The sequence below is a fragment of the Scleropages formosus genome, chromosome 10 (genome assembly GCF_900964775.1).
Source record: "Scleropages formosus chromosome 10, fSclFor1.1, whole genome shotgun sequence".
Lineage (NCBI taxonomy): Eukaryota > Metazoa > Chordata > Actinopteri > Osteoglossiformes > Osteoglossidae > Scleropages > Scleropages formosus.
Window position 1 is genome coordinate 18,374,407 of NC_041815.1, and position 25,416 is coordinate 18,399,822.

At 40.2% G+C, this 25,416-nt stretch overlaps 1 protein-coding gene across 2 annotated transcripts; it reads right to left on the reverse strand.

Moving 5' to 3' along the window:
- Positions 1-812: 812 nt before the first annotated feature.
- Positions 813-24,718, reverse strand: gpr4 (G protein-coupled receptor 4). 2 transcript variants are annotated; one of them, XM_018742744.1, is made up of 3 exons: positions 24,607-24,718; positions 11,112-11,187; positions 813-3,231 (listed from the first exon to the last, which is right to left on the reverse strand). In XM_018742744.1, exon 3 carries the CDS (start codon positions 2,641-2,643, stop codon positions 1,543-1,545), a length of 1,101 nt encoding a protein of 366 aa, XP_018598260.1. In that variant the 5' UTR covers positions 2,644-3,231; positions 11,112-11,187; positions 24,607-24,718; the 3' UTR covers positions 813-1,542. The 2 variants fall into 2 exon arrangements, with proteins under 2 accessions (XP_018598260.1, XP_018598258.1); XM_018742742.1 differs by lacking the exon at positions 11,112-11,187.
- Positions 24,719-25,416: the final 698 nt, after the last annotated feature.

Consider the following 25,416-nt stretch of genomic DNA (forward strand, 5'->3'; position numbering starts at 1 on the left):
TTTAAATGCACAGTCAGATTTTTTTAGCATGCTGCAAAAAGACCACCCTGCATATTGCATAAAAACTCTTGTCATTTCAAATTTCTTAAACAACACATAAATTCTGCCTTCTTTAACTGAATCTACATTATTATTTTTCTTTCACGAGTAACAAGACTCTTCAAGACACAGGCTATGGAATCCACGTACAGACACACACTAGATCCAAATAAGGCATTTATAAGAATTTTTATGCACCTTTCAGGGCCAGTGTGACAGACGGTCTACAAATATGTGCTTTCCCTCATAAAATATCTCTTATTAAGATGTGTCATAAGACAATTATCCTTCATAGAGTTTTTACTTCTCACAAATTTAATTTAAAGGCTCTACCAAGTAGATGTCTCAGTCATTAATTTATTCCTGGTGACACACTACACAACAAGTCAGACTCATAAATCTGTACCAAACAATTCCTTCATTTTGATGCTTCTTGGCAAGTAAAGACTAAATATAGGTGCAAAGGGGCAAAATACATATATATATACACACACACACATTTTCAGAACCGCTTGTCCCATATGGGGTCACGGGGAACCGGAGCCTAACCCGGCAACTCAGGGCGTAAGGCTGGAAGGGGAGGGGACACACCCAGGACAGGACGCCAGTCCGTCGCAAGGCACCCCAAGCGGGACTCGAACCCCAGACCCACCAAAGAGCAGGACTGTGGTCCAACCCACTGCGCCACCCACATATATATATAATAAATAAAAAAAAAAAAAAAAAAAAAAAAAAGAGAGACACATTTGTAATGCAACCCTCATTTTCCCCTTCCCTATTTCTGGAGTAACATGTTTCACATTGTTAAGTGTATCTATGAACGTTGTGTCTAAAGTCCTTTAAGCTTCTGAACTTCTGTAAAGCACCTGCATTATTCATTCTTCATGTATCAATAACCTCCATTAATCATTCAGTAAGATCTAGGTATGACTGTGAAAATGTATTTTATTAACAAGTGCTCGTGATTTAATTTGCACCCCATATCCCTTGACCAGCTAAAGGCATTCTGAATTTCTGAGGTCTCGAAAGGCATTAAAGGGTATAGTATGAAAAATGTAAACTTATGTTAAAAAGCAGCTGAAATTCAGTGTTGCGTAACCTTTCTGACCAAGGCTTTAGTTGTACAACCAAAGGTCATATGACATACCCAGCATTGGTAAAAGTGGAGTAAAAGACACTTCAGTGGTACAGTGAGTCTGACCCAGAGAGCACATAATATTGTATAATTTTATGCTGTTGATACAGTGGTAAAAAGCCAGACTTACAGATTGTCTCTGTATGTTTAAATAAGTAAAATAAATCTATCCTTAGACAGATTAACTTTAGTTTCATGGAAGAGGCTGAAATCAAACTCGTGAAAAATACACAATTACCTGTTTTAGAAATTGTGTACATGTGAAACTATCATTAAACATTTGCCCTGATAAGTACTGTATAAAGCTTTCACAGTAACACATGAAGAAAAGCTAAAATGTAACATTCCAGAACATTCTTTAAAAGATTTCAGCTTGTTCCTTTCTTAACACTGAGTATTGTCATTTGAAGGCACTCCTCTCTGAGAGCCACAAGCTCTGTTTTGTAAGTGCTAGCCTTGGACTCATTGTAGAGGCTGGGCTTTTTGGTAGATAGTGGTGTCTCCACTGTGATGGAGCCGCTGGCAAGAACCTCCGGTGGTGGGCCCCGGCTGAAGATTCTCATCAGGGCTGAAAGTGCCCGGGTAACATCATGGCGGGCACCCTCATTGACAAAGCAGTACAGGATGGGGTCAGCCACACAGTTGAGGCTGGTAACTGCCAGTGAGATATGGTAAGCAGTAAAAATGTCCTCCTCAAAGCGGCAGTCACAGGGCTTGCTGAGGAAGACCACACTGCGCAGTAACAGGAGCACGTGGTAAGGAGCAAAGCAGAAGAGCACAATCATGATAAGACTAAGAGCTAGCCTCTTGATTTTAGCCTTCTCTTGTTTTTCAGTAGAAATGTTCCCACGCACAGCCCTTAAGATGCCTCGATAAGAGAATATCATAAGCATCCAAGGGAAAAGGAAACCAAGGAAAATGCGGTACAGGTTCATACCTGCCACCCAGTCCTGCATGGGATACTTTTCAAAACAAAATGTATGGTTGAAGCGGTCCTTGAAGAGCTCATTATGGAAGAGGGGAGCAGAGTTAGCTACAATCTCAATCACCCATACCACTACACTGACTAGCAATGCTGTCTTGATCCTGCGAATCTTCGCAAACTTCAGTGGGTGAGCGACAGCTAGATAGCGGTCCATTGAGATGCAACAGAGGAAGGCTATGCTAATGTAAATGTTAGTGTAAAAAATAAATCCAAACAGCTTGCAAGACTCCTGCCCATGGATCCAGTTGTCATGGTGGAGGAAGTAGTCAATCCACAAGGGCAACGTAGCAATGTAAAGGAGATCAGCTACAGAGAGGTTCATCAGATAGATACCCAGTTCGTTCTTCTGACGGACTTGCATGTAAGCAGCCCAGAGTGCCATGCAGTTTGTGGGCAGTCCTAGCACAATAACAATAATGTACAAAGATGGCTGAAAAAGGTGGTCAATCTTTGAGTCCACTTTGCAGAAGGAAATGTTGCACATTGTTTTGTCTTACGAGATTTGCCACTCTAGAACCGTTTCCGATACACAAAGCTCATCTTTGTCAATATGTATATAAGGTTCTGGTGTTTCAGCCTAAGCCATCATAAACATCAATTCTGTTTTTGTGGAAGAATGGAAGCGCAGGCGTAAATCTGAGTATAAAGGACACTGAGCCTTTTGAGGTGTAGCAGTAATAACAAACATTGCAAATGTAAGGTTTCGGAGATCCTTGCCACATGAAACATAATTCATGACGAACCTGCGTAGAAGCGTTCTCAAATGTCCTTCCAGCTTCTCGTGACTGGCTTCAAAAATACTTCTACAAACAATTGAGATCTTTCATAACAAAGAAGGGTCAAATCCATGGTCCCCAGAAAGGCTTCATCTTTCAGAAATCACAAATTGTTGGGCAATGAAGAGGCCAGCTGAAGGAAACGGGCTATTGACTGCTTCAGCAGCGGTGTGCGTTTCAAGGTCGCCACAGCGTGACAATTTCCTTGGCGACTTCCTCTGGCGGACATCTGCTACACCAGTTGGCGACAACGGTGATAGCTGTAAGGTGCTGCTTTGGCCGACCCTTCAGTGTTTCTGGAAAAAGGATAATAGAAAAGAGGCAGTTTTAGAAGTGTACATCACAATATCCAGATGTGACTTGTCAGTGATGAACAGTCCCCAGAGACATAGCAGAATGAATAAGCAAGTGTCATTTTCCCATGTACTCGTCAGCGGATAATTCCATATATGGAGCGATTAAACAATATTAAAATGTGCCCATAATTTATCTTTTTTGGTAAATCCCCATTAGAGTAGTTGCACATGTGTAAAAATGATTTTCTGAATATTTACAATATTTTATGTACTGTAAACATGTTGTTTAACATTTTATGCCTGCATAAATATTTGCATTTTTGAGTATTATAAATGAACACACTGGGTACAAAGTTGAACACCAGCTCTGATACAGATGTACAGATTATTCAACATGTAAAATGAATGAAAACTTAAAAACAATGATGTAATGTATTGAGACACTTATTGCTATGCAACAGTTTCAGTTCTCTCTTAAAAGTTTTCACTTAATGACTTAAAGATATTATTCTCCTGCATGTATAAACATGAAGGGTGTCCATGGGAAAATGTCATCCTGCCAAAATGGATTTTTGTGTTTGGAGCCTTGCATTCATATTTCTTGAACATGTACTCTCAAGACTCCATTAGGCAAACAGCAGAAATAAACTGTATCTGAAACTGTAAATACACACACGCAGTCTACAACCACTCATCCCAAGCAGGGGGGGTTGCGGCGAACCGGAGCCGAACCCGGCAACACAGGGCGCAGGGCTGTAGGGGACACACCCTGGCCAGGACGCCAGTCTGCCGCAAGGCATCCCAAGCAGGACTTGAACCCCAGACCCACCACAGAGCAGGCCTCGGCCAAACCCGTTACGCCACCGTGAAAATCAGGGAATTGCTAAGTTTCTAAGGCTTATACAATCATAGCATAATTAATTACAAAAATTCATTTTAAAAAAAGAAAATTTGGACATATCCTTTTCATCCCTAAGGACACAAGTGAAGGACAGACATTTCTGGAGACTCTCTAATTATTTGGTCACCAAGAGTTGACATCAACTCAGCAATATCAACAAGACCAGTACTTTTTTGGAATGAGGATGATATGGAATTACAGAAGTCAGCGATAGTATATGGAAAAAAGCATACGGTTCATACTGATTATGCAACATCCTTCCATTCTGAATTAAATGTGATAGATTTCAGTGCTTATGATCAGAAATTATCTAAACCACTCTCACACTCAACATGTAGCAATATTATGTATAAAGACACACAAGATAATTTTCAAAGGTTATTGACTAAGATGATGAACACATTTTGTACATAATTTTTCATGTAAATACTGTTTAAACCTTGAAGAGAAGTCATACCTAGAGGTCAAAATTTAGACATACAGTCTGTGCACTAAATAGATAAATTACCTTCTGGTTCCATCAAGTGTGTCTTGCTGTGAAGATAATACAAAGACACTGACCACCTGGCACCAGGTTATTTCACTGCCAACAGGACATTGGACCATTGCGCATAAATAGGATTTAACCATTGCACTGGAAGGCGTTAGTGTGTGATCAGGTTACAAGCAGTATGATGCTAGATATGACATGAGGAATATTCAGCAAAACTATGGGATTACCCTCATTTTATGCTAAACTGGAATATCATAGATTCGCCTTATATGGTATTTTATAAGCCACCTTGGAAAAAGGTGGTAGCTAAATATTAATAATAATTGCACAAAGCTTTGAAGAAAAGCATTTGGTAAATGAATAAATATAGCAATAAAGTAAACTTACATAGCACACCTCTAGTAGAATGGTATCGAGGGTGGAAGTGATGTAAACTAGCACCTTTCTTACATTTGTGAGCAAACCCGGTTCTTTACTTTTAAAAAAATCCTTTCTGGGGTGGAGGGTGCAGACACAACTTCAGAGTGTGGGGGAGGATACGGTAGTGGCCTTGTCAGTTTCACTGGGTACAACACCTGTTACCATGAAATTTAACCCTGTATTACAGCTCAGAAGTTTTTGCTGAGAAGTATGAGACCATGGGCCATGTGAATGCTCCAAATGCATACATCTCGTGCCTGTTGCATGATATTTGAGAGCAATGAGACTAAAACAACGTATTTTGGGTCATTCTATAAGGGTCTTGGAAACAACCACCGCCCCTTCACTTCAGTCCCTACTTTGCTCACTGGAATGTGTGAGGAATCAGTGCCTGCTGTGGCCACACCTTTATTATTCACAAACCTGAAACCAGAAGAGGATTACAAGCTTGTGTTAAGAAGGGAGTGCCAATGTGAAACATAATTGTGTGCTACCGCTCTCCGTTTTCACAGAGCTCAGTCAGGACAAAGCCGTAGGGAGAAGGAGAAAAGTGCCAAACAGCTTTATGTCCTCCGTGTATTTCTGTCCTCTGGCTATACAGTGAACACAGGTGCCAGGGAAGGGCGTGAAAAGCTGCAATCCTGAGATAAAGGCTGTGGAGGCGGTTGTAGGATGCGAGAACTGGCAATCCATGAATCCCTCCAGGAGGAATCTGCAGCGCTGTCTCAACGATTTGTTCCTCAGCGTCGTCAATTTGGAAAAAAGAATGTGGAAAAAAACTTTGAAAATCCCTAATTTCCATATGCATGTTTATTGCAAAGCCTCGTGACTTCCAGTGTTATGGTATCTTTCATTTAGATGAAAGAAAAATCAATAATTATGTTATGTGATAGCTTACAGCACTTAAATAATTAAATTATGCCATGTCGCCCAGGTACAGAATATGAAATGCAAGAGAGAACATATCTGTTACTGGCCAATTAAGAAACATGCCTCTAACAATGTCCTCAAAAGCTAAAATGTGGTTTCCCATTTTCACTCAGAAAAAAATATTTTTAGTTAAAGACTGCAAAATCTGAAACTAACCACACACATAACAGACACAATAAAGATGCAAGAGGCATGACAGACATTAAGCCTGAAATTTAATCCATTTTGCCACAATCTGCCGTTATTCAGAAAATATATTTATTTCAGGGCACCTTTAAACATGATTCCAGACAATCGAGGGGTACCGAACTCAGCTAAGGATAGGAAACAAATGATGGCATTGGCTTTCCAAAATGTGCTAGATATAGCCACCCTTGTAGATATCTCAAGATGTTCTCAGCTAGAATCAATGGCACTAAAAGCACCGCCATTCCACTTTGGAAGGGATTCAGTAAAAGCACTCAAGGACCTTAATCTGATTTACTGTCCTTTTTTTTCAATATGTGTTGTAACTGTGGGAGGTTGTATGGGAGTGGTTCTATAGAGGTTGGCAAGATGTTTTTTTTTCATGTTCTGGTACTGTGCCATTTAAATACTCAAAAAAAAAAAAAACACATTACACTGTTTCCAAGGAATTCTCATGGCATTTCATAGTCATTCTTTTACATTTTATCTCACTCATACCTAAAATCTCACACAACATCTGCTGAACACAAAATGGCATGTCTGTCTGTGAGTGCTGCTGTCTAACAATGGAGGCGCAATAAAGCTTCTGTTCCTACAGCTGTCTCTCAAGCCGTCGTTCTGTAAAGTTGCCAACACCACGGTCTGGGCAGGTCATTACAATATTTCTGGGCAATTTTTTAAAACAAAAAAAAAAAAAAAACAACATAGTGTAGAGCTGTACTTTATTACTATGATTATTTTAATTTATTATTATTTCAAGTGTTTTATATCGCTTTTAGAGACATTTGTAAAAGTTATCTAGGGTTTTTGGGTAGGCTGAGAACCAACTAATTTTCCCGGTAAGTAATAATGAGAAATGAGCTCACACTATCCGCCTTTTCATAATCCATCTCATTTTCAGCCACAGATTAAAGGCGGATAGTGGGGTACACCTGTATGCTGGTTAGACATACTTCAAAACACTATAAGCAAAATACCCATTGAATTTTGACTGCTATGAATCCTGGCATCAGATTTTCATCACCCCAGGCTCAATGGAGCCCTTGTTTCAATCCATAATTTGACTGCCATTGGCATTTCAGTAAATCAGGCATATTGCAGAATGTGACAACATTAAATTCTGCATATAAGTACATAAAATGAGTTATTGATAAATAGGATTGTTCTAAAATCATTGAAATGTTTTATGCTGGCAAATAAAATAAGCTGTTAGAAAAAAGGGAGTATGTGAATATAATGGCTGAGGAAAAACATGTTAGTGTAAAGTTTGGATTTTATGTTATTTTTGTTTTTTTTTGGCTCTCTTCAACTGACTGATATTGATCTGTGGCTTGGTTTGTTTCCTTGAGGAAGGTACATTTTTCTTTGCATCCCGTGAATTCAACACAAGCAACAATTTGGCAAGAAATTCTCGCTGAAAATATGCTGAAAATATTTCTGTGTACAAACTCATTGAAAGTATCAGTCAAAATAGGAGTGTAAGGGGTTTTTTTGCATAGATGATCACATAGTTAAATCACAAAACTACTCTATTGTGAGAAAAGCAGAGGTACTGGTGCCTCACAGAGCTTAGGCTGCAGGTTTGGACATAGGATTGAATCCAACTAAATGTGTGCAGACTTTGGATGTTCCCTGCATTTGCAAATGAAAGACGTGGTGAAGAAAGCAACGTACTTCAGTACGCTCTCATACCATGACGAGTATGTGAGTTGTTACTATGGCTCAAATTTGACTCAATAGCCCTTACCCTACCCATCCTAATATCCAACATAACTTCTTTTTAAACTTTCTGAATAGTTTCCATTTAACTATACAACTAAATGCACATATTCTTTCACTATACATAATTAATCTTTAGATTTTTAACACTGGCAGAAAATTTATCAGTTCATCAGTACTGTTAACGTAACTGAAAAAATTCAGAACACTGCACATACCATGCCTACGGATATAAACTTATGCGTAAAATTACTATAAACTTTTAATCCACTGTGCAAAACTTGAAAAAGCAGCAGAGGTTTCTTTTTTTTTCACTGGGATACCATGAAGAGTGAAACCAACATCATAACTACTCCTATTGTGAAGGTAACTCTTGGAAAAAACCTTATTCTGGGCTTACTGACCTAAATAAACAGTGGATATGATCAGTCTTAATCCGATTTCACCAAAGTTCTGGAAAATCTCTTTAAAGCAAAATGGAAAATACACATCCAAATGATGTCATGAACACCGCAAAAACAACAAAACAAAAGTTATGGCTTAATTTACGGAAATTGGGGCTATTTGCAGTAACATTTCACATACAATGTTTGGGCGGCACGGTGGCACAGTGAGTAGCGTTGCTATCTCACAGCGCCTGGGTGGTGCGAGAGGCCGTGGATTTAATCCCCACTCAGTCTGTGTAGCTTTTGAATGTTCTCCCCATATCTGCGTGGGTTTCCTCCCACAGTCCAAGGACATGCTTGTTCAGCTTCGCCATTAGTGTGAGTGACGGAGTGTGTTCCAGTGATGTATAGACAAGAGACGCATTTATTCATTTAGCAGAGGCTTTTCTCCTAAGCGACGTACATCTCAGCAAAAATACAATTTGTGCATTATATTAGGAGAAAGAGACATAGTAGCAACATTGTAAGTAGTGTATCTACCAGTGTAAGTCACCTTGGTGAATAAGGTGTGGGCTGATGACACCAGTTCATTGGAAGGTCATTTAGAGAAAAGCGTCTGCTACATATGTAAGTGTGTGTGTGTGTGTGTGTGTGTGGGGCGTTGGGGGGTGATGCTGTGGGTTTGGCCGGGGCCTTCACTGGAGTGGGTCTGGGGTTTGAGTCCTGCTTGGGCTGCCTTGCAGCAGACTGGCGTCCCGTCCTGGGTGTGTCCCCTCCAGCCTTGTGCCCTGTGTTGCCGGGTTAGGCTCCGGTTCGCTGGGACCCCCGCTCGGGATAAGGGGTTGTAGACATTGTGTGCGAGTCTGTGTGCACATTGCGATGGTGTGTGGCATGTGAACCTAAGGATGACTGAATCTGTTGAGGAACAGAGTCACCGCTGCAGAGAATCTAAATAAAATACTAACATTTCAATTGCTGCACGGAGACCTAAATATATCACAGTGTATGTTTTCAATCCTTCTCAAAGGCTGACTTCTTAAAGAGGAAAGATACCCTCTACACATTGGCACTCCTTATATTACCTACATGGGTGTGTCGCCTCACATCGTTTGAAGATCATCTGCATTTTTATTTATTACATCAGCTGTATAAAACATATGACATACTTTTATGTCTAATTGACCTTAAATACATTTATTGTGCATTGTACTGATGTCATAAGTGAGACCATATTAATGCATTACTCTGGTAAATATTTATCTGAAATTTAATTTGTTTTTAAATATGATTGTCAAAACTCAGAATTTAGAGCTCAGTTTTAACAAAAACTAGTACACTCCTAGGCTTGTGAGGAAAATGGTGTTTAATGTTTGAGTCTGAAACTGATTCCATTTGAAAAGGAACCTGCATCACCTTAACTACCTTCATGAAAGAACCACTGTCAGTTATAATGTATTTGTGCCATTTGCTTACAAAATATTTTTACAACGCCATTTCTTACTGATTTTTCTTAGCAAAAGCCATCAGAAGAGCTCATTTATAACGGATAAAGAAGCGAACCAGCAGAATCTATACAACAGCTAATGCAAACTATATACGTAGATGTTCTTAGAGCACACAGCTCGGACTGTGTGACCCACAGCTTTCAAACACATGACAGAGAACAGATCCCTGGCATCTGTTTGTAGATAAGAGTTTAGGGTTCAACATGGCATGCAGCTATTAAAAACGTCACCCAGAAGCTCTGTAGTCGCATTCTGTATTCTGTTTCACTTTCCACTTTTCACAGTTGTCATAAACACTGAGTATAAGCAAATAATGGGGTATTTAGTGTATTTAGTGATTTAACATAGGCTACAGAAAATGTAATGGGTCAGCAATAAGCTATGTTATCTCTTTTGTTGGTTTAAAAAAAGTAAATACATATAGGCTACCACCACAACCCTGCCCTGGACAAGTGGTTACTGCTCATGCTTGGATGTATGGGTGGATGGATGGATGGATGGAAATCTGCATTTTGCTGATGCCTTCCTCCAAACTGACTTATATTGTCAGGGATACTAAATAATGCTCCACATACAGTATACTTGTGGGTTGCTTTGCTTTCACTGTTCTGTCCAAGTCGTCCTAGGCATACTCATACAGAATACAGCTGGCTAATTCTTACTCTATGAGTTCAGGGTAAGTACCTTGGTCAGTGGTACTATACTCAAACCAGGATCCTTCAGTTGTATGGCAACTACTCCAACCAACATATTATGTCCTGCATCATGCATACTGTACACTGTATGTTTGCCTATATAGAATTAACTGACAGACCTTGAGTAAGATAGCTCTTGATCTTATTCTGGCTATTTAAACACTGCCATAGGATATGGTTGACATGAGTGGTAGTTTTTACAGTAACACATTCTGCAAACAGCATGTTTTTCATTCTATGAGATGATCAGGTGATGGATCTGTATATTCTTTGCCATAAACATTTAGCTTTGGTTTTCACAAACTAATTAGATTTACAATTATTGGGATGTTTGTGGTGCTTCGAAAATGATGTGCAATTTACTCCATACCCCTGAAAGCCCCTTATCTCAATGGTGGGAAATTTAATTAATATAAATTAAAAATAGTCACATTTCCCAAAGGCAAACTTTTAGAACTTCTTCAATGATGTTCCCATGACAAACACTGGGGGTTACTCATATAATTGACTAACATTTTGTTTCCATAACAACTTACTTTGCATGACGTAAAAATGCAATTGTTTCAGAACACACGAAACCACATTCTTTATAAAAAGTAAAAACAGATGTACATCTAATTTCCAGTAGACATTTATAAGACTTACCAGTTTGTTCTTTATCCAGCTGTGATTCCTTCAACCGCTCTCTCAATCTAGTTCCACATGTTAAAGAGTCAAAAGACTGTTGAAAAATAATTCACGACAAAGAGAGATTTTAGGAATAAGCTGAAGGCAATCACAGTAAGGTAGTAAAAAAAGAAAGAGCCCTTTTGATAGAAATCTCTCCTTGCCAACAGCAGATGCTGAGGGAACATGCCCTGCATTTCATTTAGGCCTCCTTTTCACACCACCCAGCAAATACAATGAGCACACAAACAACACCACAAAAGTGTCCTACAAGTTCACTGCTAAGGTCAAAGACCTACAGTATTCTGTCCACGAAAACTAAGAAGGGGTTCTCGGCAGCTAAGTTCATACTGGAACAGCAGAAACCATCTCACAGATCGCAATCTTGACAGGGGAATGAAAAAAACGAGTCGTAAAAAGGAGGGCCTGCAGGCCTGGCTGCACAGGGCAGGGTGTGTGAGAGGGCACTGTCCCATGTGTGCGCACGCCTCTGGGGACACAAGAGACGCAGACTGTGGCTCCAGGCAGAGCTGAGACTCAGGCACCCCTGAGACTGGATGACTCTGGTCTAGACTTGCTGCCTCTAGAATCCAGCAGGACAGAAGCTGAAGTTTTCTTTCAGTTTAAGACATTTCTTAAACTGCCACTGAAGAAATTTAACATCCCCGGAAGTGCCTGAAGACATAACACTGAAGGCCATATACTGGGTTTATTACATTTTAATTTCCAGTAGTCATGAAAAAGACTTCTTGGACATCTAAAACCAGAAAGTTTTCTGCCCAGGTATGAAAACTAAGACTGCATTAGACCTTTGAATGAATTACACAGCCCCATGTCAGCAATAAAATTCTCATTTACTACATTAAATACAGCATAATATGAACTAACTTCAAATCTGCCGAAAACAACTGTAACAATGAATGTCTGAAAAGGCAGTGAAAGTAATTTCTCGGGTTACCTATAATGCAAGATCCTTTATGGGTTTAGGTCCTTTATTCCTATTTATTTTGTACTCATCACATGGGGTTGAAGTCAGCTCAAGTGTATGCCCAGCCCACCCAGCGTCTGCTGCAACAGCGTCGTATCTGCTCTTCGCAGAAAACCGTTTCATCAGTTATATAGAATCCAGTGTCAGAAAATGTTTAGATTACAAAATTAAATTTATAACAAAACCTTCTGTCTCACACTCTCTTAAACCATTCTCCACAAAGGAAGACATCAAGGCAAAACTTCATCCAGGCCCTTGTCTGCATGGCCGCGCACTGCCCATCTGCAGGCATCTAGCAGCAACACAAATCTTACATACATCAGGCAGAGTCCAGCATGTCATGTACCTCTTATCATAGAGCTGCATGACAGTAAAGGGGCAGGACAGAGGCCTTCTGAAGAACACAGTGAGCAAGCACAATAGCCATACCACAATGGGATGGCACCAAAGGGACCTAACATGTAAGCAACACCAACACAGAAAAACTATCCAGTGGAGAATCAGGAAAAAGAACTTATAAAGTTACCAGACACAAATGTGGGCTAAACAAGTAGCAGGGTGCTGCAGCTAACCTGGAACACATCGTCCATGAGCTGCTGTTTGATCAGCTGCCCTGAGCGGATTAACCATCCAGCCACACAAAAATCACGCTGACTCTTTCAGGCAGCACTCCAGGACAATATAGTGTTCTTTATTGTTCTCTTCACACAAGCTTACATTTCTACATCTCCTAAATTCCAATTCCATGGATCCAATTCGTTCCACTGTTTTTCACGTCCTTCAAATTTCTTTTTATTGTTAATGCTGTTCAGGTGTCATATCCAGGAAACCCATAACAGCTGCTGCCAAGGATTGAAGCTCATGGTACAACAATCTGTAACCAGAGGCCTTGACAACTGATTGACTCTACAACCTTTCAGAATGGACAACCATGTGTTGCCACTAATTTGTCTAGTCATTCTTTTCAAAAAAAGATTTCCCCTCGGTTGCTATAAGCACGGTTTCTCTGCTCTAAGACTCACACTTTTAACTGTTCAGCAGTATCATGTATAAACTTTCATAATGTAAAAATGTAGGTATACCTCATAATTAATCACAGTCATTTGAAGAGATGGGAGAGTTATATCTCAGTTTTTCTAATCAAAATTAAGTACAATGGTTAACCCTTAGAATGTATGATCTTGAAATAGGTTTCACTTTGATCCACTGTCAGTATTGGTGTCCAACAAAACCTGGTGAACTTCTATCTAAATAATGCACATTCATTATTACAAAGTGGAAAGAGGTCATGAGATCAGGTTGTGTATTGCATAGCAGGTGCTTTGAGAATTCAACACATTGTATTTTGGTAATAAGAACCCTTACACGTCATCCTGTGCAGTGAACAACAAGAAGCGTAATGCTTCCATAGAATGGTACAAAGGGTTTCTCCATTTTTTAGCCACACACGGCAGGTTAACTTCACAGGTTTCAGCGCAGTGTACGATGAATAAAGCGAAGAAAAGAGCTATATAGCCCAGATTTTGCACTTTGGTGGACATAGTGTCAAATACATTGTGTTTGTGCCATGACAAAAAAAAATTCACTAATCCTTCATTACTTTTTCAATGTATGTCTTACATAGACATATATTTTACCAAAGATTTACTGACAAATCTCATTTTAAACCTAACGCACTTACCACAAACTGTTGTACAGCTGAGGAGAATGAATGCACACGCCTCAATATTTTTGAAAATATTATTTTGAGTTTCAGTTCTTAATGTGATTCAGGATATGGACACAGATGAGAAGAGCTCTTTGGTTGTTTGCCAAACATTCAGTAAGGCTCTTGTATCTGTTGCTAAAGTAAATAGCCAATGTTTTGTTTTTGGACTAAGGTAAATCCAGAACTAGGATCTCTGCGCAAATAAGAGTCCTATTAAAGCAGAAACAGATCTCAAAAAGAGATGACGCTCGATTGCACTTCACATCAAACAGTTTCTTGTGCAGCATGTGATTCTGCATTCAAACACCTTCAGGGTCTGTGAAGAACAGTTCTTTATAGCTTCAAATACACAGGCTACCAACAGCCAAAGTAGTGCTTGGCCTTATCTCATGAACACATGATCTCGCCAACTGAATTATTAGTCTGCTAGGATGCTGACGTTATACTTGTTCTCAATACTCTGGAGCATCACGTGTAAATGCCTGATTCCAAAGCGAACCCACGAGCAAGGCAGACTTTCTGATCTGTGAATTTCAACAGTTTACATGTTCTTGGTGGAGTAAAATCTATCTTGCATACGAATACTGTCTTACTTTCATGTTTTCAGTACATTCACATTTATATTTATTCACAGATATTCTCCAAAGCAACATGCAACTCAGTGTACAGAGAAGCACAACAAACAAAGAGCTAGAGGAACAGATATACAACTATGAAATGAAAATTTCTCTGACATCACTGTTTTTTGCCTACACATATCACTCACATAGCAGGCCATAGAACGGAAAGTCAAATAGGAAATAAGGAGAAGACTATGACAGATGTGATGCAAATTTATAGATTTGTTAGGAGAACAGGGAAGAACTCCTAAAGAGATGTGCTTTGAGACTCTGCTTGAATTCTTGAAGGGATTCAACACATAGCTTTTAATATTTTACATACGTTTACATACAGTAGATGAAAAATCTTTCCCCATTATCCCCACTTTGTTCGTCTGCATTTTTTCTAAGTGCTCATGCATTAATGTTTGACATTAAAACAGTGGATGTCATCTTTATGATAATGTATCTGAAACAGATCATTTGCTGTCTGAGTAAATGGATTGTGAACAACATTACAGCCAATAAAGGAATAATCTCAATATACACTTAGGCACAGTGAATATCATCTATAAAACAGGACTCAGATGTGACCCTAACTGCTTTCATCAGCAAGGCTGCATTGTTTTTTTTTTCCCCCTGACCACTGACGCCAAGCACGACCGCAAGGGCAAAGTTCCAGGTACAATATAAAAAATGACCATCCCAGAGGCCAGACACATATGGTGGACTGACTGCCAGCTTATTAATGACCACTCGAGTCACGTGATGTCCATCCCACCCAAAAACCGGATCTAACAGGCTTTTAATCAGAGGACATTTGAAAGAGTACGAGAGGAGCATTGTCCTTTCTCCCAAGAGCAAGAATGAAAACAGGATGATCAGCTTAAAATAAAGTTCCTTGATTACAGTTTCATCTGGCTTCATTACTGCAGAAGTACTACATGATGGTATAAATGGATCTCCAAGTAAGCAAGAGAAAGGGGTGTTCCATGCCTTAACTAGCTCATGTGCAAAAAAAAATAAGAACATGACAACACAGATTTTGTCTTTGCAGTATCTGAGATTAGGCACCATCTTGCCTAATGTACGGTACTTCTTGGTAAAGCCTGGAAAATTATTTTTTTCAAGTATAAGTTACACAACATATTTCATATGCTGTGAACTACACAGGACCAAGAGTGACAGAATTACAAGTGTTCTAAGAATTTTACAGGTTTGCTGGAAAGTGGAAGGTGCTTTTTACCTGAGCAGTAGAAGAGGTATCCTCTGCATTTAATTTTTTTCGAGGTGAAGGCTGATGACCTGTTCAACAAATCATAATACCTTGGAGTAAACTCTTACATGGTTAAATAAGGGCACACTGTAAACACATGCCAAATTGCTTGCAATAGTTTCTTCACTTCTGGAAAAACTACAGTGTGCAAGACTATTTTTTCAGCCATGCAAGTTTACGTCAAAAAGTATCCACACTGATCAATGAACACAGATTATTGTAGATACTTTTTTGACTATGACTCATAAAGAGAAACTCTAGATGTACAGTAAGAAGTCAGTACCAAAATTTTCATTTCATTCACACTTGCTGCTGCCTTTATAAAAGTAACTGATGGGAAATCCACTTGTACTTAGTCACATTCAATAAATGCTTAACACAGATCTCCATTAATTTAATTACACATAAAATTCTGTAAAAGTCTGACATGTCTGTAGTAAATAAAAAATAGGTTGTCTTCAGAAACCCCTGTGCAATGTCAATTGTTGACCAATTCATCCTCTGCCTTACCCTCTAGTAGAGAGCCAACCTGAATCAAAGACAAATTTTAAGTTGATTTAGACATGAAAATATTTCATTTGGAATAAAGTGATGTATCTATATAGAATACTGTTAATAACCTGAATTTTTATTATTTATTACATTGTATATTTTGGTAAAAATTTCCCATTCTACTTATTTCTTTGTAGGTCTTCACATGTCACTGTTTAATCTCCATTCATAAAGGTGTCAGTGTGCACTTAGCAGTAATGCAGAAAAGGAGCATAATATCCAGTGACCGTGTGGGACTGCAATGGTACATGACACCTAGAGAACAAGTATCAGTCATGACAATCAATACAACAGTCAGACTGATGTGCCCATTTTCTCATCAGTGAGACTCCTGGGTTTGGGGGCAGGGAGGTTGAGTTATACACGCACGTCATGCTGCTATCTCCTAACACATAAATCATCCCACATTTCCTTTGTCTGGGACTTTTGCCTGGAAAGTCAATCCTGCCGCTTCCAGTTTCTCAAAGTCTCTCCTTTCATCCTGTGCTTTATTTAATTTCACTTTCAGAGGACTACAGTCCTCAACTACTCTTGAGCTAAACTTGTACCGATGATAATTCTACAAAGTTTTGAACATCATCAAGCTTAACTGGTGAATGAAATGCAAATATTTAATTTCATCTTTTCACTGAACACATGTAGTCTCAAAGTAGCTCAAGGCAGACCTATAAATCCACTATGATGGTGACTTAAAGCAATACATAAAGACCCACTTTTGCACTACATCACCTAGATATGATCCACATAATAATCATGGAGGCTAGTAAATATCATCTGGCAAGGGGTCAGAGAAGGTGCTTATTACTTGCCCTTAGATCTGCCTATTTCATGCTCCAGTGGACAGGTGATAGCAGCTCTCTGCAAAACCAAAGGCCAGGCAACCCGGGAGGAGAGTTAATGACTTCAATAAAGGTGCCACATTTTGCACACCGTTCCCAGCTGAGCTGTGACTTTGAGAATTAATTTGTTTCAATCAGACTGCTGTTACAGAATTCAAAAAACCATATTCTCTCAATGACTTCGTATGTTTTTATTTCATTTCCAGTTTACATATGAAATTATACACAAACACACACACATTTTCAGAACCGCTTGTCCCATACAGGGTCACGGGGAACCGGAGCCTACCCGGCAACACAGGGCGTAAGGCCAGAGGGGGAGGGGACGCACCCAGGACGGGATGCCAGTCCGTCACAAGGCACCCCAAGCGGGACTCGAACCCCAGACTCACCGGAGAGCAGGACTGTGGTCCAACCCACTGCACCACCGCACCCCTATATGAAATTATAGGTTATTTTAACTTTTTTCAAAGAGTACAGAACTATTCAGAGGAAGCAGGCTGTCTTTTTTTCACAACTTTGTAAGCTGAACAACATTCTATAACAGCGAGAGTAATGGAAAACTAGGTTTCATTTCTGGTGCTGTTTTTCAACCATGAGGGTAGTGAACAAATATTATTGCTATACAATGGTTCTTCCCTGACTAAAGAAGACTCGCTGTCAAACAAATGCAGCAGAGCAATGCTAACTCCGTTTACATAAACAACATGTCAATAAGAAAGAAGAGAGTGGCTTTCACACTGCTAACACCAGTTACTGTAGCGCGAGAGGACCAATTTTGGCCTTGCTGGCAATAAAATGATACAGTGGGTGCCCTACTAAAATGCAAAATTAAATTTGTATGTTATTTTACTAACATATTAACTTACAAGATGCTACTATGAACTCATTACCCAAAGCTAACATATAAAAGAAGGCATTATTGAGTGTATTATACAGTAGCTGTGACATCTTTTCATGGTGCCAGTGTAATACAACATATTATTTAAAAAGAAATGCAACTAAATTTTGCCAAATTTGTAATATATTAATTTGAGTCTTGCATTATCCCAAACCTCTGGAATGTGCGTCAAAGCAAATTCTGTTCACCCAGGCTCATATGCAAGGCTATAAAATGACATGGCAACGTAATACTGAATGCACCTCATTCCAGAGGACTCTACTGGAACATGGTGTCTACTAATAAAATGTAAATGATGGAGAAACAGCTTGATGGCTAAAGATAATTTGTACATGTCCAAAATTTTGATCTGCTCATATGAGGAAAGAGAAAATTAAAATGTTGCTTCAGATCTCATATATGGCCATTATATATTTTGTACCTCATAAAGAGCAAGATAACCAATTAGTCCATTTTTCTCAAATGTTTCCTGCCTTGACTGGTTTTTTGGAATTTTTACCAATGACCCAGTATTTGTTTAGAGTTTATTTTGGGCACTTATTTAGCATGTAAACTAAATGTAATATGAGAATTAAGACTTGTGTTTTACATTTCTCTCACAAGAAATATGTTACTCTCATGTAAAGTACTGCTTTTTCAGTTTTGAGCAATGTATAACAATTTTCAAGTCATGCACCTTAAACTGCCAACAGCAGCACAAGTGACTACATACATGTGTCGCTGCTGCCCAAATTACATTACGTTTCCTAGTATCTGGGTGTAGTGATGGGCTACATTGGTCTCGCTGGACAGCCTTGCAGTCGAGACTAAGCCCTGTATTTGTTGAATTGTGGTTACTGGTTTGTCAGACTGGAGACAAAAAGCATATCCTAGTATTAAAGAAGTCCATCCTATTAAAGAAGGGGAGGAAAAAAAAAAAAAAAAACACACTACTGCAACCTTAAGACACATCTTTGTATAAGAAGATTGGGATAGAGTAGTGCAATGAACAACAAGAGGTTTACACAAGCACCCGGACAGAAACTAAGGCTTTATCACGGTCAAAGTTTATGGCTCCGGTTTTAATTTCCCCATGCATACAGTGTCATGCAAAACATCTTCCCTATGATCTGACTCTTTTGCATGCTTGACAATAAACAACACCACATCGATAGTCAAATGAGAGCAGTAGGTAAAAGAAGCCCCCGTAAACAAACATCACATTACTACTACATATAATAGCAATGCACTACCCAGCACCCCTGCCTAAAAAAGCTATTGCTACCTCAGTTAATAACCAGTTATGCCACCTTTTGTTACAATAATTAAAATTGGATGCTTTCAGTTGCATTTCATCAGGGTTTCACATCATTCCAGAGGGTTCATGTTATCTCAAAAATTGAACTTTTCATTAAATCAGTCTACAGGAGATTCTTCCAGGTATCTTTAGAGACATCTCAAGGTGTTTTTGACAAATAAGATATGGCCATTGTTCTTAGTGAGCAGTGATCGACACATAGCAATTCCGCAATGTATCCCATTTTTGCACAAATTACACAAGAGGTCTGCAGCTTCTTGGATGGTGTTCTCTGGTCCTTTCTCAAGTGACTGATGATGTCACATCTTGAGATTTTGGCAGGATGGCCACTCTTAGGTGGCTTCACTACCATTTCAAACTCTGCATTAGGTTAAGACTGACTCGATGGATGTTCAAGGCCTTGAAAATGGTTGTGCAACCCTTTCCATAGTGATAGGTTCCAAAAACATTTCAAAGGGTTTTTAATGTTTTCCTCTGAGAGCTGAACAATAAGTCTCTAAAAGCCTGACTAAAAACACATTTTATGCTGTACCATCTTCTTATATTTATTCACTTTTCTCCAAAATTAAATTTTTGTTTTAAAAAAAAAGTTTTCAGAAAACAATGTTTTACTTCATAACGCTGTTACCATGGTACATCCTAGTTAATTAGTAACAACACCTTTTGTGGTCAGCTCCATTCTGGTGTCATTCACATGCTCACAGGTCTAGACCTGGACTTGTTACCCCCATCATCTCACTATAAAAACTGCTGACACCTGTCTTTTTGAGCTCAGTATGTGAGCTCAGAGATTTTGCTAAGGACACCTTAAAAGAGAACCAGCAATATCACAACAGTCATACTAATACTAAGAACTTATTGTATGAACCAGGTGAGGTACTGTCTTATTTGTTTGTAATGATTGGCAGGTTTCAACAGTTAGTATAGAAGTCAACAGATTAGTGTCAGGAGTAACAGACAGGAACAATCTTGTGGGTAGCTATTATTAGTAACTATTATTAAGAAGAAAATATTAGTAAACATTACCAAACCATCCATAGGCAAGAAAGCATTAGACAACATTGTTACAGAATTTATATCGCAGCCAAATACTTAAGTGGAAATTGAATTTTAGTTCCAAAAAAAAACACACATTAAAACAAACTTGAATATGCAAAACAAGTAACTCATGAATACTAAAGCAAAATGAAAAGCTGTTCAAATGATGCAATAACCATATACCCCAGATAGCAAGTTTTTCAAGTGGCAACTTGTGATTTCACACTACTACTGTATTTATAAATGAATGGAATAAGAATAAAGTTTGTGAAAAGCAAGATGTAGTGTATATAAGTTTGACAGATTTACTACTACAGCAGTGAACTGCAAACAAAAATCATTTCTTTGATGCATATAAGAACAATTTTTTAAACAAACCATTTTATAAACTGTTCTCTTTCTTAGTGGGTGACAACCAAACAACTTGTCCTGCAATTCACTTTCATTCTTATCTTAACGTACGTAAGAAATAATTAAGACCCACCTGTTCTGATCATGCACAGGGCCATGTTTAACGGAGCAGGATTTAATTATATGGTGTTAAAGCAGAGTTAATGAGCCATTAAAATACCCAAGAGATGGACAGCCAAAGAAATACTGTTGTCACAAGTCAGAGAAAATGGAATGGCAAAACCATAGATCAGCGACTTGGTCCATTTGTTACCTGTCATTTTGTTACGGTGACATTAATTGCCATAACTACACCTAAGGAGTATTCCTCAGCAGCCTCCTCTCTGTAGGGGGTTTCCACAAAAAGAACAATCTGGAGCACAAAAAATGACTAGGACACACTTAGCAAGAAAGACCTTGACCGCAGAACACCAATGAGAGACAAAAAGCAGCAAGAATAAATTTTTACAGCAAAAACTGGAACGAGCTCAACCAACAAGTGTTGGTAGGGGTCTGAAGGACAGCAGGGGTTCAGTTAATATGGGACAAGGACAGTGCAGGGAGGGAAAAGAGAGAGGCTGTGGAAGATGCTCAATCCTAAAGCAAGGTAGCGCAGTGGACCGTGTTGATGGCTCACAGCACCAGCATTGTCTGACCAGACATGGGTTTGATCCCAGCTCAATCTGAATGGAGTTTACATGTTCTCTTCGTGCCCGCATTGGTGTCGTACAGGTGTTCTGGATCCCTCCCACAGTCTAAAGACATTTTCTTCAAGTAGGTTGGTGACTAAATTGCCCACCATGTGTTTGTATTTCTGTACGTATGTGTGTTACACCGCTCTGGAGTAGGTGGGTAACTTACTACAGGGATTTTAGAGAGGTGTGCCTAGCGTTATAAGTCACCTCAGATAAAGGTGTCAGCTGGACACTGCATAGTAATCACTTTATCTGGCTCTGAAGAAAAACATCTACTAAACAAATAAATAGAATTGGTTTTGTGTGGGAGGGACAAAGTCATGTAATTCAACAGCAGATGAGTCTTGATAGATGGAATAAGACATGAGACTGGTAGTTCCTTGTTGATTTAAGAAAACAGCACCAGGTACCACAGGCTATTGCGGCTACTTCGCTGTGACCCAATATGGTAATATGCTCGGAGAGCAAGCGGATTGTGTGCTTAACAGCAACCTCTGAAGATGCTATTGAGGAGGCAAATGAGCTTTCTGGGGCTGCTGAGATAGCTAGTCAGTGGTTGTGGATGAGGAGAGACCAGGTTAGTTGGGGCTGCAGGTTGGAGGGCCGATAGAAACGCTTTGTTTTGGAAGGCAGGCGCTGGCTTGCGGTGAGGGGAGTGTAGAGTAGCTTGTTGGTGGTACAGACACCCCTCGACTTACGCAAATATAGGTGGTCCCCGATTTACGATGGTGAGCTGGTGATAGACATTCAGTAGAAATCGTACTTTGAATTTTGATTTTTTTCCACCCAGCAAGCGATATGCGGTGCGATATTCTCTCGCGATGCTGGGCAGCAGTAAGAATCCGCATTTCCTAGTCCGCCACACGTTTGTGTTTTGTGCATTCATAATGTCACAGAAACGCCCATGTGTGTCTCCTGCTACTGGTGGGAAGAAGAAGAGGAGGGTAATTACTGTTGAGGAGAAACTCAAGATAATTGCCCAGCATGAAGGCTGCAGGCCCGTAACGGCCATTGCACGTATGATAGGCTATGATGTTCAGTAGGTTAGGTGTATTAAATGCATTTTCAATTTACGATATTTTTGACTTACGATGGGCTTCACAGAACGTAACCCCATCGTAAATCGGGGACCACCTGTAGACTGTTCAACCCCTTAAATCAAAGGTTACGTATGTCAGATTACAGCGTCCTTCACTATCGCATTCACAGTTGATACGGCTAAACCTTGTTCTCGTGCTACAGACAATAAGAAAGTATGAAAGTAGACAAAGATTATTTTCACTTTCATTTCCAAATCAACTGCTGCACACTTGCAAGACACTTCTCATTTTCCTTCAAGTATACATTTACCACCAGGCATTGTGAATAATGAACAGGGTAAAAAATATGCAAAAAAGCACTGCACTAACAAGAGCAGATGCGTGCACAGCTCAAAACATGCGGTGACCGGGAAGATGCGGCTTCCTGCCTTGTCTGGCTATGCCGACTAAAAGCGCTATAATAAGCATAAGTAATGCGTGTGATGGGAATTCTTTACGTAGATCCGGATTTACGCAAGTCAAATTTACGTAAGTAGAGGGATGTCTGTACATAAGGAGATGTTTGTGTTGGGCAGGATTGTTTGAGTTATGGTAATGGTTTGTGCAACTGGTGGGTCTGCTGTGGGCGGAGGGCATCTGACATGTGCGGAGGGGGGTCGGTCTGGGATGCCAGTCCTTGCTGTTGAGCGTTCCTGAGGTGTTGTTTTTTGCGTCGAGTTAGGTCCACAACAGGAGTCACCTGCTCGATAACCTCAATGAAATACCCATGTTCGCACCCCGTGAGCCGACGTGGCGTTTGGGGAAGAGATTAAACCTCTTAGTTCTCCTCTTAGCGCTGAGTTGCGGAGACTCATGATGCCATTGCCTGACGTTTTCTCCGGGGCTTCACGTACCGGGTGGTGAGGTCGGTGGAACTGGGCCTTGCGGATAGCATTGATACAAGCGTACAGCATGTAACATTCTACCCTGCGTACGTGGAATGAGAAGCAACGGAAGGCCTTCAGCAGTCATGGGGCAGTGTACGAGAAGTGCAAAAGACTGTAATGGAAGGACTGAGACTGTACTCCCTAGTCAGCACTGTTTATTCCCTGTGTAAGAATGAGTAAGTGAGTTACACAACTGTGGTGGGCCCTGTTTAAAAGAAGGGTTCAACCTATTCATTAGGCAGCAGCTCCTTAGCCTGATTCACACCACACACGCAGTCAATAATCAGAAGTGTCTGAAGAACACACACACAGTCCGCGGAATTATGAAGGTAAAAATCACCTCGTGCACAGAGAGATATTTTTAGCTTTTTCGGAATCAGCAGCTCATTTCCTGCACCACCAGTTTTTTTTGTAAAGAAAGAAAAGTCACAGTGATCCTGTGTAGCAAAATAAATAAAGAAAGAAAATTCTTCATCAGCAAGACTGATAGATAATAAAAGTAAGCAATTTTGAAAGCGACAGTCGCGGACAGAACAGCCGCGGGCAGGTGTCAGATGTCAAAAGCAAGAGTGAAGGAAAAAAGGCGAACAGAGAACAGACGACGGACGGGTTGGTGACTCCAATCATGTCGTTTCACGGTTCATATTTTCAAACATTTCACGCTCAATAAACATTCCTTTGCACCGAGCTTTCTGAAGAAAGGTCCGGAATGTGTGGACAATAATGGCAGAGGACACAGCAGCAGGTGAATTTCATTTCGCAGCACAGCTACTTTTACTCACGCAGCCCTTGGTTTTTACTACTTTCGAGCCGCTCGCGCTCGGACGCGGAACTTCCACACGCAGCCGCTACACACGGCAACCGTCGTGGTGAAGAACCTGCAGGACATGCTGGATCTGTCAGCTGTGTGACCAGACAGGCGAACCGAAGGAAATGTGTGTTTCAACATCACCTAAGTGGAAAACCAGTTTGCTGTCCAACCAAGCGCCTACAAAATACCGCGTTCCGGTAAAATATACAGAGCAGGAGCACATCATCGTGATGTTCATCCTCAGAGTGTCAGTCTCTGGCGACACATTTCAGATTTCTTACGGGAATGTGTGTTTCGCGAGTTATCATCAAGCCACCTCAGCTCTCGGAGCCCGACAGTAGGTGATTTCGAAGCGCCTGTAACTATGGTAAACAAGGGGAAAAGAGTAAACGAAAGCGTGAATGCTGTACTCACACTGACTGTAAGTGCTGGACTCGAGCAGCGGCGGCGTCCATAGCGAACCTAGAGACGGGCAGGATACGGTCCTCACACAGCTTTTCGCTGCAAGTCAAGTGTGTGCGTGTGCACCGAGAACACACTGACAACCCACTGACGGGCAGTTTCCACACACCTACCCCCCCTCCCTCCTACACACACGCACTGACAGTAGCAGGCGATACAACTTTTCACTTCTCCCCTCGCGAGTTCTTACACATTGAGGCCACATAACTGGCAAAAATAATTTACACCTGTCATATGTTTATGTATGTAGACGACACACGTTGGCACTGCGGGTAACTCGGTGCCTGAGCTGCTAGGTATGGCCCATACTATGGGTTCGAGTCCTGCTCAGAGTGAGAGCGTGTAGTTAGCACGTTTCTCGCAGTATTGGCTGCGTTTCTCACACATGTACGGAAGGAGGCAGTGCCCAGTCATTTGCCTTCCTCCCTTGGCTTGCAAACCACAAGAGTCACTGACGTTCGTCGGGGTCGGTGCACTTGCACCGGCTCTGTCTATAAACTAAAGTACATATTCATTCACCCAATATCCATATGGCACTGCCATTCATTAAAGTATGTATGTATGTATGTCAGACATCTGTGTGTCTAGAAGTATGAGTATGTATATAGGATGTGGATAGCATAGCTCCACATGAAAGCATTTTAACGGAATAAATCAGTTACAAACAGCTGCAAAAGGTGAGTCATATTACATCGATTGCCAACGAGCATGAACATCGTATATGTGCATTTTCAAAGTCGCAACAGTGGTAAACAGCTGCTG